The 20748-nt window shown below is 46.2% G+C and overlaps 1 protein-coding gene across 3 annotated transcripts in view; it reads left to right on the top strand.

Moving 5' to 3' along the window:
• TMOD3 (tropomodulin 3) overlaps window positions 1-20748 on the top strand; it is a 72940-nt gene that overhangs the window by 38958 nt on the left and 13234 nt on the right. For 2 of the 3 annotated variants that reach the window (XM_029070289.2, XM_029070291.2), the window contains 5 exons: window positions 13162-13284; window positions 14479-14568; window positions 16854-16984; window positions 18286-18393; window positions 18933-19076. In XM_029070289.2, coding sequence (XP_028926122.1) covers window positions 13162-13284; window positions 14479-14568; window positions 16854-16984; window positions 18286-18393; window positions 18933-19076 — 596 coding nt within the window. Of the gene's footprint in view, window positions 1-13159; window positions 13285-14478; window positions 14569-16853; window positions 16985-18285; window positions 18394-18932; window positions 19077-20748 lie in introns of all 3 variants that reach the window. The other variant, XM_029070292.2, reaches the window with a different exon arrangement.

Below are 20748 nucleotides of genomic sequence, written 5' to 3'. Positions count from 1 at the left end.
CTCATTAAACAAAATAAACAAAATAAATAGGGTGATAAAGATATATACAGTTGATCGGATATATATATATATTTACCAGTGCTTAAGTAAAAATCCTCTGTTTAATAATTTCTATTCTGCTACAACTACTATAGACTGTAGTCTCTAAGCTCCTTGAGCAGAGGTTCTATCTACCAGCTCTGGAGTATTGTACTTCTTAAACGCTTAGCACGGTGCCATGCACCCAGTAATACCACTGATTGATACTGGAATGGTTAAGTCACTTGCACAGAGTAGAGAAGCAGCGTGGCTCAGTGGAAAGAGCACGGGCTTTGTAGTCAGAGGTCATGGGTTCAAATCCCAGCTCGGCCACTTGTCAGCTGTGTGACTTTGGGCAAGTCACTTAACTTCTCGGTGCCTCAGTTACCTCATCTGTAAAATGGGGATTAAGACTGTGAGCCCCACGTGGGACAACGTGATTCCCCTGTGTCTACCCCAGCGCTTAGAACAGTGCTCAGCACATAGTAAGCGCTTAACAAATACCAACATTATTATTATTATTATTAGAGTAGAGTGGTGCCAGGTGAGTAGTTAGAACTAGGCTCTCCCGGCTTCCAGTCCCATTCTGATAGTGCCACATGGTATTTATTGCGTATAATTCATTATCAGTCGATTGTATTCAGTGCTTACTGTGTACAGAGCACTGTACCAAACCTTTGGGAGAGCATAATGTAACAATTAGTAGACACGTTCCCTGTCCCCCACAAGCTTCCAGTCTAGAGGGGGAGATAGACATTAATATAAATAAATTACTGATGTTACCTAAGTGCCCTGGGCCGAGGGAGGGACGAATAGAGGCTGCACATCGAGTGCAAGGGCGACTCGGAAGGGAGTGGCTGAAGAAGAAATGAGAGCTTAGTCGGGGAGGCCTCTTGGAGGAGATTGTTAATAAGGTTTTGAAGGTGGGGAGAGTGATCATCTGACAGATATGAAGAAGGAAGCCGAACCAGGCCAGAGGCAGGCCGTGGGTGAGGGGTGGTGAGGTAGATGAGGTCAAGGTACAGTGCTCAAGGTTGGCATCAGGGGAGTGAAGTGTGTGGGCTGGGTTGTAGTAGGAAAGCAGCGAGGTAAGGTAGGACAGAGCAAGGTGATTGAGAAGCAGTATGGCTTAGTGCAAAGAGCCCGGGCTTGGGAGTCAGAAGTCGTGGGTTCTAATCCCGGCTCCGCCACTTGTCTGCTGTGTGACCTTGGGCAAGTCGCTTCACTTCTCTGTGCCTCAGTTACCTCATCTGTAAAAATGGGGATTAAAAAAATGTGAGCCTCATGTGGGACAATCTGATTACCCTGTATCTATCCCAGCGCTTAGAACAGTGCTCTACACATAGTAAGCGCTTAACAAATACCATAATTATTATATAGCAGGGGCCTGGACGTCACATGGACCCAGATTCTAGTCCCAGCTCCACCATATGTCTGCTCTGTGACCTTGAGTGAGTCACTTCACTTCTCTGGGTCTCAGTTACCTCATCTGTAAAATGGGGATTAAGAGTGTGAGCCCCTGTGGGACAGGGACTATGTCCACTCTGATTAACTTGTATCTACCCCAGCACTTCGAACAGTGCATGGCATATAGTAAGCGCTCAAAAAGTGCCATTATTATTATTAATATTATTACTACTTAAAGCCTATGGAAAGGAGTATCTGTTCGATTAGAAGGTGGATGGACAACCACTGGAGACACTTGAGGAGTGGAGAAACTTGGGCTGAACGGTTGGGTAGAAAAATGATCAAAGCAGCAGAGTAGAGCAGGGACTAGAGTGGGGAGATAGGAGGCAGGGAGGTCAGCAAGAAGGCTGATACAGAAATCAAAGTGGGATGGGATAAGTGTTTAATGTTAGCAGTTTGGATGGAGAGGAAAGGATGGATTTTAGCCATATCATGGAGGTTGACAAATGGGAATTGGTGACAAATTGAAAATGTGGGTTAAATGAGAGAGATGTCAAGGATAACGCAAGGTTACAAGTTTGTGAGACAGGGCGGATGTTCTGTATGGGAAAGTCAGGGGGAGGACGGGGTTTGGGTGGGAAGACAAAGAGTTCTGCTTTTGTACATGAATCCCGGAGGAAATGTGAGCCTACAGAGAATGAGAGAGATCAAAGCTGGAGATGTAGATTTGGGAATGATCTGCATGATGAGAGTTGAAAGCATGGGAGTGAAATGAGTTCTCTGAGGAAATGGGTGTAGATGGAGAATAGATGGGGACCCAGAACTGATCCTTGAGGGACTCCCACATTTAGGGGTTGGGAGGCAGAGGAGGAGCCTTTGGAAAGGACTGAGAAGAAGCAGCCAGTGAGGGGGAGAACCAGAAGAGAACAGTGTAAGTGAAGCCAAAGTCGGATAATGTTTCCAGGAGAAGGGGGTGGACGGCAGCATAGAAGGCAGCTGGGAGGCTGAGGAGAATTAGGACGGAGTAGAGGCTGTTGGATTTGGCAAGAAGGACATCATTGGAGACCTTTGAGGGGGCAGTTTCTGCGTAGTGAAGGGAGCAGATGGGAGGGGGTCAAGGAGACGAATTTGAGACGGCGGGTGTAGACAAGTCGCTCAAGGAATTTGGAGAGGAATGGTAGGGAGCTGGGGAAATAACCAGAGGGAACCGTGGGGTCAAGGAAGGAGCTTGGAGGGGGATAGGGGAGACATGGGCATGTTTGAAAGCAGTGGGGAAGAGTCTATTGGAGAGTGAACAGTTGAAGATGATGGTCAAGGAGGGGGAAAAAGGGAGGTGGTTTGATAAGGTGTGCCAGGGTGGGGTTGGAGGCCCAGCTGGATTGGGATAGATTTTGAGAGAGGCAGGAGATGGCCTCTTGAGATACTGCTGGGGAAGTGGAAGAGTTGAAAAAGGGGCAGGAGGAGGGAGGAACTGGAGCAGAGCAGGGGACATCTTAGGGAGATCATGCCTGATGGTTTCAGTTTTCTCAAAGTAGGCAGCCGGGTCACTGGGACAAGAGATTGTCATCTAATGTACCTCAGTCTTGTCTATCTCGCCACCAATCTCTCACCCTTGTCCTTCTGGCCTGGAATACCCTCCCTCGTCTTACCCAACAGACAATTTTTCTCCCCACCTCCAAAGCTTATTGAAGGCACATTTCCAAGAGACTTTCCCTGACTAAGCCGTCCTTTCCTTTTCTCCCCACTCTCTTCTGCGTCTCCCTGACCCACTCCCTTCATTCATCCCTCCTCCCAGCCTCACAGCACTTACGTTCATATCTGTAATGTATTTATATTAATGTCTATATCCCCCTCTAGATTGTAAGCGTGTTGTGGATAGGGAATGTGTCTGTTTATTTTTATATTCTACTCTCCCAAGCGGTTAGGGCAGTGCATAAGTGCTCATACATTTGAATGAATGAATGAATGGGGGCTCGAGGTGGGAGTTTGTCTGAAACAACTGGCTGGGGAAGTGGGCATGGGTTTCAGTAAGGAAGGAGAAATAATATTGCCGGGTGGAGGAGAGGGCAGAGCTAAAGCAGGCAAGGTTGAATTTGAAGTGGACGAGGTTGGCCTGTTATCTGGATTTCCACCAGCAGCGATCTAAGGGTCATGCGCAGGAGCAGAGGAACCAGACCGTGGTGGTCATTCGGGGCTGCGGATTAGTGGTGGGAGTTGACGAAGGAGTAGGGGAGCGAGCGAGTTGAGTTCAGTAGAGAGGGTGGCGTGGAGAGCGTCGATTTGGTCATCAAGGGAAGGTAGTTGGGTGTGGAGGCTAAATGGGGCGTGATGACATGAGAAAATTGGGGTCCAAAGATCAGAGGTCTCTCTGGGGCAAGAGGACAGATTTGCTGGGAAGAGGTGTGTGGGAAAGAAGAGTGGTGAGGAGGTTGTGGTCGGGTAGAGATTTTGTAAAGTGACTAGAGGTGATGAGTTGGAGGGTGTGTCCAAGCTGGTGCGCGGGTGAGTGTCAGGGGAGCAGCTCAGTGGTGTTGAGAAGTTACAGAGAGCGAACAGCGGAGCTCATCGTGGGCAGGGAATGTGTCTGTCTGTTGTGCTGTACTCTCTCAAGCGCTTAATAAAGTGCTTTGCACGCAGTAGGCGCTCATTAAAAGCAATTGATTGAATGAATGAAAGGTCGTCAAAAACTTCCGCAAGGATATCCAAGTCCCCGTCGTTCAGTGTAGGGATGGAGAGATATCGAAGTCCCCGACATTCAGTGTAGGGATGGAGAGAGAAAGAATGTCAGAGAGTGGTCAAAGTGGTTCGAAAAAGTGGAGGTGGGGCTTGGGAGACACTGTAGATGACCGTGATGATGATGATGATGATGTTGGTATTTGTTAAGCGCTTACTATGTGCCGAGCACTGTTCTAAGCGCTGGGGTAGACACAGGGAAATCAGGTTGTCCCACGTGGGGCTCACAATCCCCATTTTACAGATGAGGTAACTGAGGCACCGAGAAATGAAGTGACTTGCCCAAAGTCACACAGCTGACAAGCAGCAGAGCCGGGGTTCGAACCCATGACCTCTGACTCCAAAGCCCGTGCTCTTTTCCACTGAGATTAGCCTCTGAAGCAGTAGTTAATTCATAACAACTACTGTTATCACATAGTATGTGGGTATGCTTAGAATTAATATACATAATTAATAATAATTGCCCACTTAACTCATTACCTATGAATTAGTCATTTCCACATTCAAATTGCCTGTAAAATGTCAATATTGATATTAGGTTAAAAATTAAATCTTATTTAGGGCTTATTGTGTGCAAAGCACTGTACTAAGCACTTGATAGAGTACAATATAACAACAAACAGGCACATACCTGCACACAATGAGCTTACAGTCTAGAGGGGGAGGCAGACATTAATATAAATAGATAGATTGATAAATAACAGATATATTCAAATAAATGTATGCCAGCTGCCCACCATGCACCTTCTTCCTTTTTTTTGGTTTTGATAAACATGAAAGAATTCACAACTAGAAAATGTGGGAATAATTAACCTAATTTTTTCCAGTGACAAGCTTCTATATGAGCCTTAGGGATTTCTAAAACTAAGGGCATTTTACACCAACATGATAGCTGGGCCCTGGTAATTATTTCCCTGATTTGCCCACGAGGAAAGTCCATTTGAAGAATTCGAGCCTGGAGATCTAGTGTGGAGCCGGAATTGTCCAATCGCGCTGACTACATCAGGCTGACTTGATCTGTGCACTTAAGTGGGCGGCACCAAGACTGGAGAGGGTGGCTTACTGGAAAGAGCCCGGGCTTGGGAGTCAGAGATCATGGGTTCTAATCCCGGCTCTGCCACTTGTCTGTTGTGTGACCTTGGGCAAAGTACTTCACTTCTCTGTGCCTCAGTTACCTCATCCGTAACATAGGGATTAAGACTGTGACCCCCACTTGGGACAACCTGATTACCTTGTATCTACCCTAGAGCTTAGAACAGTGCTTCACATAGCAAGCGCTTAACAAATATCATTATTATTATCATTATAATTAGAGGGAATGACTCCTCATGGTTTCCCACTTGGAGTTTGTGACTCCCTTTCCACAGGCCTGGTACAGGGAAAGAAGGCGGGCATTTTGCTTACAGGAAAAAGCCCACTGTAGGAGTTTACAGGCCATAGACAAGAGGCAAGATAATTATGGGGATGGTTAGGAGAGGGCCACCAAGTCGAGGTCAATAACCACCTGGGCCTGACTGGTTTACCCTTGGACACTGTGGATGGATCTTCAGTCTGCAAGGTTTGTTTTTATACGGTGGGTGGGTGGGCATTCTTTCACCACATATTCCCTCCTCGGTTGGTACCCGGGAATGAATCTGGATGCACGACAGAGGCCCTCTTTGCTCTGCGCTCTCAGATGTCAGCTCTGGAACTAAGTAAAAAACTTTCCTTTCTGTAAAAATTCTTGAAAGTTCAGTTTTAAAAAAAAATAGCATTGGAGAAAAAGCAGAAAATCTTGTCCAGCTTTTCTTTCTGGAAAGCAGCGCCAGATGCCAGAATTTCATGTAGTGTTCGGGAAAATGGTAATTTGATTGTGAGCAGCAAAATCCCAGTAGAATGTCAGATTGTTCTTCATGAGGTATCAGTTCATTGTAAGTATGTGAACCACTTCCACAATCCCTTCATTTTAAATAGGGAGCAATCTCACAAGTAAACTGCGTTTTAGGCTCATTCTTCAGTAGAAAAAACACTTCATCTAAATTGCCTCATGTTTCGTAATAACACACTGAAATGAATCCAGGACTGGGAATTGGGAATTCTAATTCTATCTGCGTTTTCTCATCTGAAAAACAGCCTTACCCTGAGGAAAACTGAGGCACTATTTTTCTGCCATTTGATAAATCTGTACAGTATTAGGTTTAGGACCCAAACCCGTGGTCTTGGGCTCAGAACGTTAGACTGAGGCTCTTTTTCTTATTTTCCTTTCTTCTCATTTTCTTTTATCTTAGTATTCAGAGACTGTCTGTGGAGTCAGTTGAATTCAAAGTTTTTATCAGCAGCGCATCTCACGTAATGCGTTCAAGCTGTTAGACTGTGAAGGGAGGTTTGGTAAAAAGAAAACCAGTTTGCAGGGGAGATCATTTCTTGTTCAAGGATCTGAATTTAACTGGCTGACGTATGGGAAGAACACTGAGTTTGATTTGTGCACCATGTCAAAAGGTGTTGTTTACTACTCCACATTATGGGAAAAAAACGAGATTCATAATGTCTTATTTTGTGAAATCTACTTGGTGTATTTTTTTAAAAACCAATTTGTCACGGGTTTGTAAAAACTTCCTGCCCCAACGTCAATCCCCAGCATTCAGTCAATCAATCAATGGTATTTATTGAGTGCCTACTTTATACTAAGCGCTTGGGAGCGTAGAGTACCGCAGAGTTGGCAACACATTCTCTGACCACCAGAAGCTTACAGTCTAGAGGGGGAGGCAGACAAAAAGAAATTACGGATTTGTATGTAAGTGCTGCGGGGCTGAAGGTAGGGTGAATATCACGGATTAACGGATACAGATCCAAGTGCCTAGATGACAAAGAAGGGAGAGGGATTAGGGGTAAAGAGGGCTCAAACAGGGAAGGCCTCTTGGAGGAGGTGTCCTTTTAGTAAGGCTTTGAAGGTGGAGAGAGTGGTGGTCTGTCGTATATGAAAGGGAAAAGAGTTCCAGGCCAAAGGGAGGACACGGGCAAGGGATCTTCGGCGAGATAGGGGAGCTAGAGATACAGTAATTTGGCATTAGAGGTACAAACTGTGACTAGGTTATAGTAAGAAATCAGCAAGGCAAGATGTGTGTGATGGCGGGGGGACGGTAGAGGGGGTACAGTGAGCTGATTGAGTGCTTTAAAGCCAAGAGTAAGAAGTTTTTGTTTGATGCATAGGTGAATGGGCAACCATTAGAGATTTTTGAGAAATGGGAAGACGTGGACAGAACATCTTGTTGGAAAGTTATCTGGGCAGCAAAGTGAAGCCTGGACTGGAATGCAAAGAAGCAGGAAGGTCACCGAGGAGGCTGGTGGGGTAGTCAAGGTGGAATAGCATAAGTGCGTGGCTCAGCAGAGCAGCAGTTAGGGTGGATTTTAGCCCTCTTGTGAAGGTAGAACCGACAGGATTTGGCGACTGGTTGTAGATGTACGTGGAATTAAAGAGAGGACTTCTGGATGATGCCAAGGTTAGAGACTTGTGAGACAGCTTAGTGGTGGTGTCTACAGTGATGGGAAAGACAAGGGGAGGAGAGGTTTTGGATGGGACGACGAGGAGTTCTGTTTTGGACGTGTTAAGTGTCAGTTGTTAGCGTGGCGTCCAAGTAGAAATGTCTTGAAGGCAGGAGGAAATGTGAGACTTGAGAGAAAGAGGTCAGGGCTCCGAGAGGGAGGTTTGGGAATCATCCCCCGTAAAGATGGGAGGTGAAGCTGAGGAAGCAGATGAGTTCTCCAAGGGATTGGGTGTAACTGGAGAACAGAACACAAGGACTCAATAGGCAGTTTGTCTCAGACGGATTAAAGTAAAATTTATTTGGTCCTGGTGTTACAGGAGAGAAGCAGACTTACTGTGTGGAAAAGGTGACTGTATGTGGACAAATCATCTTCAAATCTTGAAGAAGTATAGGACAGTGGACAGAACCTGGGATAATAATGTAATAATGTTGATATTTGTTAAGCGCTTACTATGTGCAGAGCACTGTTCTAAGCGCTGGGGTAGATACAGGGTGATCAGGTTGTCCCACGTGAGGCTCACGGTCTTAATCCCCATTTTATAGATGAGGTAACTGAGGCACAGAGAAGTTAAGTGACTTGCCCACAGTCACACAGCTGAAAAGTGGCAGAGCTGGGATTCGAACTCATGACCTCTGACTCCCAAGCCCGGGCTCTTTCCACTGAACTTGAGCCCCAGGATGTGGGACGGGACTGTGTCCAAACTACTTATATTTTATCTACCCCAGTGTTAGAACAGAATAAGTGCTGAACAAAAATTATTATGTATTGCTAAGCACTTATATGTCAAACACTGTTCTAAGTGCTGGGGTAGATACAAGTTAATTAGGTTGGAAAAGGTATCTGTCCCACATGGGTCTCACAGTTTAACTACTACTATCATTATTTTATATATATATATATATATATATAATCATTATTATATGATATATCATCATTATCATATAATATCATGATTATATCATTATTTTATTGGAGAATCAGCACGGCTCAGTGGAAAGAGCCCGGGCTTGGGAGTCAGAGGTCATGGTTTGAATCCTGGCTCTGCCACTTGTCAGCTGCGTGACTGTGGGCAAGTCACTTAACTTCTCTGTGCCTCAGTTACCTCATCTGTAAAATGGGGATTAAGACTGGGAGCCTCACGTGGGACAACCTGATCACCCAGTATCTACCCCAGCGCTTAGAACAGTGCTCTGCACATAGTAAACGCTTAACAAATACCAACATTATTATTATTGTTATTATTATTATATAATAGTATTCCCTCTCTAGACTGTAGGCTTGTTATGGGCAGGGAACGGGTCGGCAGTTCCGTTGAATTGTACTTTCCCAAGTGGTTAATACAGTGCTCTGCACATAGTAAGTGCTCAATAAATGCCATCGACTGACTGATTGGACCACCTCTCTCCCCCCCCACCCTCGAAATGGTCCACTGGCCACAGGTACGAGACAGCAGAGGACCAGAAGGAGAAAGTGTGGCTGGTTTAGCCTCCCACCTTTGTGTACCCGTTACACATACCCTTCACATTCACACACTCTGCCCAGCTTTGGTTTCAGGTCTTCCTTCTGCAGGTGGGGTCTCAATGGATTGCCTCCGTGTTTCCCCGCTGACTCCTCACACCGGTCTTTTATCTCCTGTACCTCCACTCCCGAAGATGAATAATCCCGGGCCTTCCCTCATGCTAGAGTTCATGGGGAGGGTCCTTAAATCCACGGAAGTGTTGATTGTTTGACCTGTGAGGGCATTCTGGGTGCTTGGGTCCAATTTGGGAGTCTTCTGGGACCACCGTCCGTCCATCTTCTCCTTTCCTGGCAAGACCACTTTAGGCGGTGCGGACACAAAGCCACTCATTCACCCACCCTCAACGGGGACAGTCTGCAGACATCTGTTAATGTGTTTTCGTCTATTAAACGTATATTCAAACATTGACAAACTTAAATGATGAGTCCATGTAACGCCACTTTCCGAATGAGGATGAGGGGTGCACAAACTAAATAGCTCAGTTCTGTAATGTTGCGGATGCCAGGCCCGGGTAGCTTAGTTATCTGTGGAATGAAACTCGACAACAATCTGATAGCACGTGGAAATTGTGCATCTTAGGCTAGTAAGGGGAGAAGAATAGAATATCCACTTGAAGATGCAAGTGAAACCGAGATGGCTGAGTGGAATTTGGGCATGTAACTTGAACTGATATGTCACTTGAACTAGTAAATCTACCCTCGTGAGGTGTCATGGGATGGGCATTTTTCCAAGGGTGGGTTTGCCTTAACCTCCTTTACAGCTGTAGAAGACCACCAACTCTAAAATCTGCGAATTCTACCCTGAGCTGAGGCATTAACAATAATAATAATAATAATGTTGGTATTTAAGCGCTTACTATGTGCAGAGCACTGTTCTAAGTGCTGGGGGAGATACAGGGTCATCAGGTTGTCCCACGTGAGGCTCACAGTCTTCATCCCCATTTTACAGATAGGTCACTGAGGCCCAGAGAAGTGGTGACTTGCCCACAGTCACACAGCTGACAAGTGGGAGAGCCGGGAGTCGAACCCATGACCTCTGACTCCCAAGCCCAAGCTCTTTCCACTGAGCCACGCTGCTTCTCCCCAGTCTTCTCCCCCTTTTGTCCACTCTCTCTCTCTCTTTCCCTCCTCGTCTTTCTCTCTGTCCCCCTCCCTCCTCTCCCTTTCTCCTCTTCCTCTCATTTCTTTCTTCTTTCTCTCCCCTTCATTCCATTTCTCTCCCTTCCCTCCTCCCTTTCTTCACCCTTCCTGTCACTTCTTGCTACCTTTGTCTCCCAGATTTCTTTCCGTTGTCCGTCTTTTGCTTTCCTTGCCTGTCTCCTTCTCCACTGCCCTCCTTCTCACGATGTGGAGGAGAGCCAGGGCTGGTTGCCCGCAGAGGCGGCATGGCCATCGTGTAAGGGACTGGATGTCACTGGGAAAAGGCAGGCAAGGGTCCTGGGGATTTGCTCTGCCGTGGTCGGGGGAGAGAGAGTTGAGAAGGACGCTGCTGCAGTTTAGATCCCCAGGGCATGATGGTGGCCAGACCCCTGAGCGTCATGGTGGGAAGGTGGTGCAGATTCCCAGTGGATTTCCTTGACCGCCTGTTCATTCATTCAGTAGTATTTATTGAGCGCTTACTATGTGCAGAGCACTGTACTAAGCACTTGAAATGTACAATTTGGCAACAGATAGAGGCCAAGAAGCACACTTCTGGTTAGGAGACGTCGAGGCGGCCTGGTGTACCTGGGGCCAGGAAGGAAGTTTCAGCACAGCTCCGGGAGCCCCTCCGGTATCGTTGCTCCTTGTTTCTTCTCCTTGTTCATATTATTCTTTAAAGTTTATCCTGATGGACAGAATGTTTTTCTGACCTTAGGGTCTTTCCCTTAGATTTTTGAACTCCAGAGAGCGATAATAATGTTAGTGTTTAAGTTCTTACTATGTGCCAGTCACCGAACTAAGCGCTGGGGTGGATAGAAGCAAATCAGGTTGGGCACAGTTCCTGTACCACATTTCACGGATGAGCTAACTGAAGCACAGAGAAGTGAAGTGACTTGCCCCAGGCCACGCAGCAGACAAGTGGAGGAGCTGGGATTAATAATATTAATGTTGGTATTTGTTAAGCGCTTACTATGTGCCGAGGACTGTTCTAAGCGCTGGGTAGATACAGGGTAATCAGGTTGTCCCACATGAGGAGGCTCCCAGTCTTAATCCCCATTTTCCAGATGAGGTAACTGAGGCACCGAGAAGTCAAATGACTTGCCCGAAGTCACACAGCTGACAGGTGGCGGAGCCGGGATTAGAACCCATGATTTCTGACTCCTAAACCCGGGCTCTTTCCACTGAGCCATGCTGCTTCTCAAAACCCCTGTCCATCTGACTCCCAGGTCCCCTGCTCTGTCCACTAAACCACGCTGCAGAAAGGGCTTAATAAATACCATTAATATAATTACTATTATTATCAGAAGCTGCACTACTATTTATCAGTTGCTGAATGGTTCAGATATTCAGCATACTGATGTTTATTATGATGTTGATTTGCTGGTGAATCTCCTGTGATAATAAATTATCAGGTGTTAACAGTGCCAGCCACATTCTCTTTGACATGCCAGTTCTCGACATGTTCAGATTTTTTCTCTGACAGAGCAGTCAAGAAATATGAGTTTGATCAAGGTGCATAAGTTTTTTTAGTGGGATTTGGTAAGCACTGACTCTGTGTCAAGCACTGGGGAAGAGACAGGTGTGTCAGGTTGGACACAGTACCTGTCCCTCATGGGGTTCACGGTCTAATTTGGACAGTGACTTAGACTGTGAGCCCGTCATTGGGCAGGGATTGTCTCTATCTGTTGCCAAATTGTACATTCCAAGCGCTTAGTACAGTGCTCTGCACATGGTAAGAGCTCAATAAATACTATTGAATAAATTGGAAGACTTAATCCCCATTTTATAGATAACTGGTAGCTGAGGCACCGAGAAATTAAATAACTTGCCCGAGGTCACGCACAGCATGTCTGTGGCAGAGCCAGGAGTAAAGCCCGAGTTGTCTGACTCCCCGGTCTTCTGACCGACGACTGCCCGGCCCATGCTCTTTCCATCTGGCTATGATGCTTCTTGATTGAACTAGGCTGTTGATATACGTCAGTGATATTTGGGTGCTAACCCGAAGCAGCTCTAAATTATCTGACAGCAGGCGACACTCATTTGGCGACTAGAACCTGAGTTTACTGTGTGCAGAGCACTGTACTAAGCACTTGGGAGAGTACAGCGTAACAATAAGCAGACACATTCCCTGTCCAAAATGAATTTACAGTCTGGGGGGGGGGGGGGACATTAATATAAATAAATTAGAGATACGTACATAAGTGCTGTGGCGCTGGGAGGGGAAATGAATCAAGGGAGCAAGTCAGGGTGACCCAGTTCCTGGTGCACAGAAATGAGAGCGTGCGTCCCAGTTCTGACATCTGTCCCCACTGAGCACTACCCAGGGGGTGGAACGACGCTGGTCATGCCCTTCTCCATCCGCACCATCCCCTACTTAGGCTTATAGCGGGCACTCGGCTTGACCACTCACATGAGTCTCTGGCCACGTAAAAATCATCATCTCTGCCACCGCGCATTTCTGGTTGCTTCGGCCAAGGCCTCAGGTCGGTTCCCAAGTGGTCAACTCTGCCTACATCTCGGCAGGGAGCAGAGTTAATTGCTGTTCCAGAATTGTCTTGGACACTGTGCACTCTTTACTCACACCCCTATCATTATTTTGGGGAGCTGGCTCTCCTAGAAATGGGCTTCCCCCACCATCAGGAACATCTCAACTTAGATTTGTAAGCGGCTAGAGTTGCCTTTTTTCCTTCATTTTCCGATAGATGTGTGTGTTCTTTTGATGAACTTCATTCAGGTGTGACTTCAGCTACCGAGAGGTCAAAATTCAGTGGAATCTAACAACCTCTTCAATTTTTGTTTTTGGTGTTTTTTTTTTTTCAGGAAAAATATTCATCCCCAAACAGAAACCAGTACAATCTTTCGCGGAAGAAAAAGTGTCCCTTGATCCAGAGCTAGAAGAAGCCCTGACAAGTGCCTCTGACACAGAATTGTGCGACCTTGCAGGTGAAAGCCTCATTTAAAAGCCAAATGTATTTGTACCCACTGAATTCAGAAAGATCGCTTGGGTTTTTGTGGTGCCGGGCATTTGTACTTGACCTGCCCTGAGGTGATGGAATCTCCTGTCGAGTGATGGACGTGCATCAAACCTAAGACTTGAGGCCTAAGAACCTTCCAGAGGCCCTGATTTAGTGGTGCTAGTTTAAGCAGCAGCAGTTGTTCTCTTTTGTCTCTGTTAGTTGCGTTCCTGCTGGGGCAAGAAGTGCCGCAAACGGAATCAGCCAGGGCCGCCACGTGCTACAAAAGGCCCTCCAAGGTTTATTTTACACGCTCGACCCATGTGGGATTGAAGGGACCTCAGCAGATTGCCCAGACCGCTGCCTAGCACCCTGTAAAATGTGCTCAATCTTAAACTCTGCATCAGGCTTTATATTTATCGTTCTATAAGTCGAAGAGCCAATAGGTCTTTTCCATTCTACTTGCCATAACAATAGTGTTTGTTTGTATATTATTTCTCGCCTTCTCCGAAGGTCTCCGCCCCAAACCCCAAATACCTCTTTACGTGGCCTCAAGAGGTCACTTGGGCAGCTTCTATCAGTTCCTCAGGAAGCCCGCCGTGAAGGAAGTCTCTGTCCTTGAGGAGCGTACAGTACACTGGGGGATGACAGCACAAACACAAGTTTGTAAACACACAAGTAAACTAAAATGAAAATAGCGATGCGTATTAAGAACATAAGAGCACAAACAACTAAGCTGAGTTTCCTTCCCAAGTAATTATTACAGTGTTGTGAATGCGGCTTAATCCCCATGTAATTGTGTATGCTAACCTTTCATCTGAAGCCTCTCTGAAGAGCTGAACCTAGTCAATGGAGAGTTCAGGAGATGTCAGCTGTTAATAATACAGACAAGCGCATGAAAAATGGTAAAGCCCAAATGCAAATTCGGGTGAACCATCAACAATGATTTACTGAGTGCTTTACTCTGTGTAAAGCGCTTGGGAGTGTACCACACAGCAGAGTTGGTAGACATGTTCCCTGCCCACAGTGAGCTTACAGTCTAGCGGGTGTAGCACTGTATTTTAGTTCAGTAAGGAAAATTCAGAAGAAATGGTTTAAGGTTATTAGAATAACTTTTTTATGTTGGAAAAAAAATTTTTTTTTTGGCTTGTGAATGAAATAACTTCTCTCTTTATATTTACAGCTATTCTTGGGATGCACAATCTGATTACGAACAGTCAGTTCTGCGATATAGTAGGAAGCAGTAATGGTGTGGGCCAAGATAATTTTTCAAGTGAGTATTTAACAGACTGGAGCACATTATTTTATATCCGTATCTAAGCCATTTTGTCTGTGCTTATGACAGTGGGAGCTTGATTTTCCTTTCTGTCTGTGAGAAGGTGCAAGAATCGACCTGGGATGAACGCAGAGGAGAGAAAACCTACCTTCTCACCCTTCAGATTCTCCTCTGGGCCCGTCAGCCACCTGTCAATTTGCGGCAGTGCAGGTTTCCTAAGTGATTTCCTGAGCTTTGCCAGAAGCCTGTTGGAACGAGGCACTGTGCAGCTGAGAGTCCATCTCCCGACTAGCTGCCAGCCCCATCCCCTGGCAGGCTATGGTGACTGCCCCACCACTAGAAGTCTAAAACCATCCCGCCCCTCCCTTCCTGCCTTCAATCCGTGGTATTTTTTATTGAGTGCTCACTGTGTGCAGGAAGTGCTTAATAAATACGCATTGCCATTCTGGTGCTTAAGTTGCCCAAAAGATTGAAGGCACTAATCAAGTGGTTCTGATCCCGGCTTCACCATTGGTCTGCTGCATGACCTTGGACAAGTCACTTCACTTCTCTGTGCCTCAGTTCCGTCATCTGTAAAATGGGGATTAAGACTGTGAGCCCTATGCGAGACAGGGACTGTGTCCAACTTGATTTGCCGGTATCCACCCCGGCACATACTACAGCGTGGCCCAGTGGAAAGAGCCCGGGCTTGGGAGTCAGAGGTCATGAGTTCGAATCCCAGCTCTGCCACTTGTCAGCTGTGTGACTGTGGGCAAGTCACTTCACTTCTCTGTGCCTCAGTTCTCTCATCTGTAAAATGGGGATTAACTGTGAGCCTCACGTGGGACGACCTGATCACCCTGTATCTACCCCAGCGCTTAGAAGAGTGCTCTGCACATAGTATTAGAGAAGCAGCGTGGCTTAGTAGAAAGAGCCTGGGCTTCAGAGTCAGAGGTCATGGGTTCGACTCCTGGCTCTGCCGCTTGTCAGCTGTGTGACTGTGGGCAAGTCACTTAACTTCTCTGTGCCTCAGTTCCCTCATCTGTAAAATGGGGATTAACTGTGAGCCTCACGTGGGATGACCTGATTACCCTGTATCTACCCCAGCGCTTAGAACAGTGCTTGGCACATAGTAAGCGCTTAAATACCAACATTATTATAATGCCTGGCACAAAGTAAGCACTTAATAAATACTACAATTATTATCATTATTGTTATTATTTTAGCTCAATTTCAGCCTTTGAGCAGTCATTGAATGGCATTTGAGTGCTTACTGTGTGCAAAGCAGTGTACTAAGCAGGGAGGAGAGTAAGGGCAAGTAAAGCTATCGATTATAACAATTTTAGTTACGTAGACATCCCTCCTCTCCTTTCACTCATCAATATTTGGTTAAGGAATACCTTTACCTGTGTTGTATGTCTACCTTAAGTTCATTCTCTCTCGCTCTGTGTGTGTGTGTGTGAGAGATGATGACGATGATAATGGTATTTAAGCGCTTACTATTTGCCAAGCACTGTTCTAAGAGCTGGGTGTGTGTGTTTCACTCTTTCCCCACCCCATCCCCTTACTCCCCCTCCCTCTCCCCTCTCATCCTCTTTCTCTCCATTCATTACTGTGACACCGGAAAGTGTAGACTGGCCGCCAGATTTGCAGGCTGGAAGGATTTCTGTGGGCTGATAGATTCAAAATAATTAACACTGTGGTACAGTCTATGAAGTACGGAGAATAGGTATCTTATCCCTATTTTACAACTGTGGAAATTGAAGGCCCGAGAAATGACATGACTTGCCATAGGTCACACCTCAACCCACTGGCTGTGATAGAACCAGACTCCAGGTCTTCCGATCCCCAGTCCCATGCTCTTTTCAGCAAGCCACACTGCCTCAATCACTTCCAAGGTAATTGGCTTTGGAAGCTTCCCCCACCTCACTGGAGGAATTTTATCAGACACGTGAACGGCTGAGAACAATCGCCTACTCTTGCCCCAGATTTAACTAGAGCAGATGGAAAGGCAGACCTTGTTTGTAGCCACTCTCTGAATTCAGTTATAGGTAGGTAGAAGTGATTTAAGTAAATATGAAGCTTTTCAGAGGTGCTCGAGCATGGGATAGTCTCAAGGTATTTAAGGAATCGGAGAGCTGAAATCCTGGAGCATATTTTGGAGGAAGTACGGGAGCAGTGTTAGAGTAATGAAACTGATTCTTCCCTATATTAAAGAGCATGAATGTTCAGCTGTCGGGGGTTGGGTTGGGATCAGTCGTAAACTGGGAGTATCAACTAGTCACATGACTTTTTTTTCACAGACGTGGTGAAAGGTGAAAAGATTCTACCAGTGTTTGATGAACCACCAAATCCCACAAACGTTGAAGAGAGCCTGAAGAAAATTAAAGAAAATAACTCCCATCTCAGTGAAGTTAATCTGAACAACATTAAGGTGATTTTAAAGAGAATTGAGTAGTTTATATAGCCAAAATGCAAATTTTATAACTCATATCGCAAATTATTTGCCAAAATATTTCTCATTTGTCCTCTCCACATTCCTATGAGGGTAGGAGGCGTAGGGTTAATTATTTCAGTTTTACATATGCGGTTAAATGACCTGCCCAAGTTCTCACAGCAGATTGGTGGCCAAACTGAACCCTGATCCTGTCATCTTGACTCTGAGTCCTGCACTCTTAGGACTGTGTCCAACCAATTCTTTTCATCAACAGAATAATATCATGATTCCAGAGCCAATTTCGTATAGGATGGACTAATTATTTTTGTGTATCGTTTTGAGAGAGAAATGTTGAGCTTTTAATAATACACTGATCTGGGACATCAGTTTCAGAATATTTAAAATGGGAGTGTAATTTTCTGACTTCCCTTAAAGGGGGAGAAAAACTCTAAAATGATGCCCAGTCTGGCCCTATTTAAAGGTGTGTTTTCCGTGCTATTGGGAGGATTATTCAAACTTTCTAGTCTGCAGGGATTCTCTCCTCTACGGGCATAGATTCCCATGTACTCTTGTGTTCATTTCTAGGAGACAATTCTGCTATGCATATGGACTGGCGATTATTTCGAGCGCAGGGCTTTGCAGAACCTTCCTTCTCCTCCCCTCTCCCCGAAAAGTTTGAGTCTATTTAAAGCTCCAGTCACTTCCGTGGCTCAACAAGGAACCGCAGCAGCAGCATCTCAGAGAAATGGCTTTCTCGCTGGGGTTGTTGCTTGAGAGCGGGGGTCCCAGGACACAGAACCCCACAGAGACCCAGATTCTGGGGTGTGGGCCACCTTAAAAGCCTGAGTGACTGTGGGCAAGTCACTTCTCTGTGCCTGTCACCTCATCTGTAAAATGAGGATTAAGAGTGTGAGCCCCAGGTGGGACAGAGACTGTGTCTAACCCGATTTGCTTGTATCCACCCCAGTGCTTAGTAAAGTGCCTGGCACACAGTAAGAACTTAACAAATACCACAATTATCATAATTATTGCTAGCAGTGACTTATCCTCCCTGCTAGGAAATAGCAGCACAGAGTAGGCGCGCTTCTCACTGAAGGTGTAAGAGATTGTGAACCCAACTCTTAGCATTGAAGCCCTAGAAGGCCTGAGAAGATGGCAGCCACATGGGTGTGCCTGAGGCCCTCTTTTTCCACTTCCGGTGCAGGTGTTGTGGTGTTACCGTGGGATTTTCCGGGTAAAGTGCAAAAAGGGCTGATACTCTTTTCAAACTAAAGCCGTCAATATTCTTTTATTTAAAGAACATCCCGATTCCAACCCTAAAGGAGTTTGCCAAGGCCTTGGAAGCCAACACCCACGTGACGTGTTTCAGCCTCGCAGCCACCCGCAGCAATGATCCCGTTGCAGTTGTAAGTCAGCCTCCGTTGTTATTGCGAGTGTCGGGCCATGGCCAAGGTTTTGAAGGACAAGGAGGGCGACAGCTGTCGATGCTGTGGATGGTCTGAGAATCGTGGGCCGGAGGGAAACTGGAATTAGGGGGAATCCACTGAGCAGCTTTTCTTGCTGAGAAATGTCTAGTAAAACGATATAATTTAAAGTCAATACCATGGGGAAATGTGCAGCTAGGAAACAGAGGTTCGAGAGGGGTTTGGATCAGTTGGTGGATGAGAGGTTCACCTCTGGTGATGTCAAATTGCCCGCCATTTCAATATAAGAACCCCAGCCTCAGTGCATCAGTCCTGGAACTCTAGATAGAGATGTACTAGCCACTAAGGTGCAGAAGGTTGTGAACAAAGATGAGGAAAAAAATACATACATGATTCTCCCATTTCCAAGTTTTTGTCAGACTAAAAACTTAAAAAGAAATCCTCCACCTCAGCCCTTCTGAGCTCACGTGGCTTTTCATCTGAATATTTTGTAGTTTAAAAATATTTTCTTTCAATCCTAGGCTTTTGCAGACATGCTGAAAGTGAACAGAACCTTGAAGAGTTTAAATTTGGAGTCCAATTTTATCACGGGAGTTGGCATCCAAGCCCTGGTTGATGCTCTGAAAGAGAATGAAACCCTGTCAGAGATCAAGATCGACAACCAGGTCAAGTAGATACAATTGAAGAAGTTAAAGCCAGATTTCTCATGTTCACACTGAGTGTCCCCACCACTGCTTTCCAAAAAAAAAAATTTGTGCCTAAGTTTTCACTTGTCTCTGTTGTTGGGGAAGGAGGGCGGGCTGGAAACATCCACATTATGTCCTACAGAGTTATAGTGGTGATAGTAATAATAATAATAATACTAGTAGTAGTGATGGTTTTTATTAAGTGTTTACTGTGGGAGTTTACTTTGGGAGTTAGATGTGGTTCCTGTCCAACAGTGGGGAGCAATATTAAAAGCTGAGGGATGCTAAAGGGGCTCTAATGTTATTAAGGATGTGTTAAACAGCTGGTAGCCAAGAATATTCCAGAGTCAGAGCAGAGCTGATGTTCTTTGAGGAAAAAATGCAAAACCTCCTCAAACCCACATATCTTATAAGTGTGCAAGCTGAAGTAGCTTATGTGTGAGGGGAAGAGGATTTGCAACCGGTTTTCGTCTTGTAATTTTTCACAATTGGCCGTAGCTATTGGTCCGAGCCCCTGCCGACGTAGATTTTGGGCCATCGTATTGCGTGCTTGTTTGAGCCTCTCGATTGGCCGAGGGGCCACCTCCCAAGAGCTGGGTGCCCCGTCCCGCCCTCGTCACCTCTCTGGTAGGTGTAAGGACCTTGGGATGGCTGTGAGGCTCTTCGAGATGGCAGCGGCAGGGATGGGAAGAAAGGAAAACCCAAAGCACCGACTGTTGTTTAGTTTGGCGGGTCGACTGCCAGTTCCTCCGGGCTAGACTTGGAGCCCAGACCAATAGCCCAGGACTTGAGCAGAGCTCCCCGGGCCAGCATGGCACTCTCCCCGCAAACATCTGGTCCTGGACGGTAGAGTTGGCCTGACAGAGATTTGGAGCAGAATGATTGTCTCCAATAAAATCCATCTGCCCTTATACACTCAGGCACGGATGCGCAATTCATGTCTGTGGTCAGTCAGCCAAAGGGAGTGACGGCCAAAGAACAAGCCAGAGGAAGGATGTCTCTAGGCAGGGTTTTTACCTCCTCCCCAACCACCCAGAAGCAGTATTGCTTGGCCACCAATCTCCAGGCCTCCTGTGGAATTTCTTCACAACCCCCAATTTGAGAAACAGTGCCTAAACAACGTATGGAAATCAGAAGTTATCCCCATAATTGGATATTGAAATTAATTGGCTATTGAATTGATTGGCTATTGAAATCGCCCTTGCGTTTGTCAACTGTTTTTGTAACTGAGCAGTCTTGGAGAGGCTGGAGAAAAACAGTGTCTATCGGCATGAATGGATACATTGACTACTTTGTCTAGGAGAGCAGATCTCTGGTCCTGTCAGGCTAAAGACTGAGGACTCCTGGTCCTAAGAGTGTCTTGGGCAGCTAGCTGCCTGGGTCTTGGTTTCGGCAGAGACAGGGACCACCTCCTCCTTCCCAGTGAGGCCAGGCGGAGGGGCTCTGTTTCCTTGACTCCTGCCTCGCTGATTTGACACCCAAGGCGCAGGCCAGATCCGCCCCATCGCCCTGCAGCTCCTACCCGAGGCTGGGCCTGAAGACCTGAAGGGAACGGGAAAGCCGCCAGCTTGTCATGGCTGCCAAAAGCAGGCAACGTCCCACTCCTCACTGCTGCTCGGGAAATCCCGTATTCAGAGACCATTGGGTGTAG

Source organism: Ornithorhynchus anatinus, chromosome 8 (genome assembly GCF_004115215.2).
Source record: "Ornithorhynchus anatinus isolate Pmale09 chromosome 8, mOrnAna1.pri.v4, whole genome shotgun sequence".
In the NCBI taxonomy this organism is placed as follows: Eukaryota; Metazoa; Chordata; class Mammalia; order Monotremata; family Ornithorhynchidae; genus Ornithorhynchus; species Ornithorhynchus anatinus.
The sequence above is the reverse complement of the archived record's forward strand: the minus strand, read 5'-3'. Positions and strand labels throughout refer to the sequence as shown.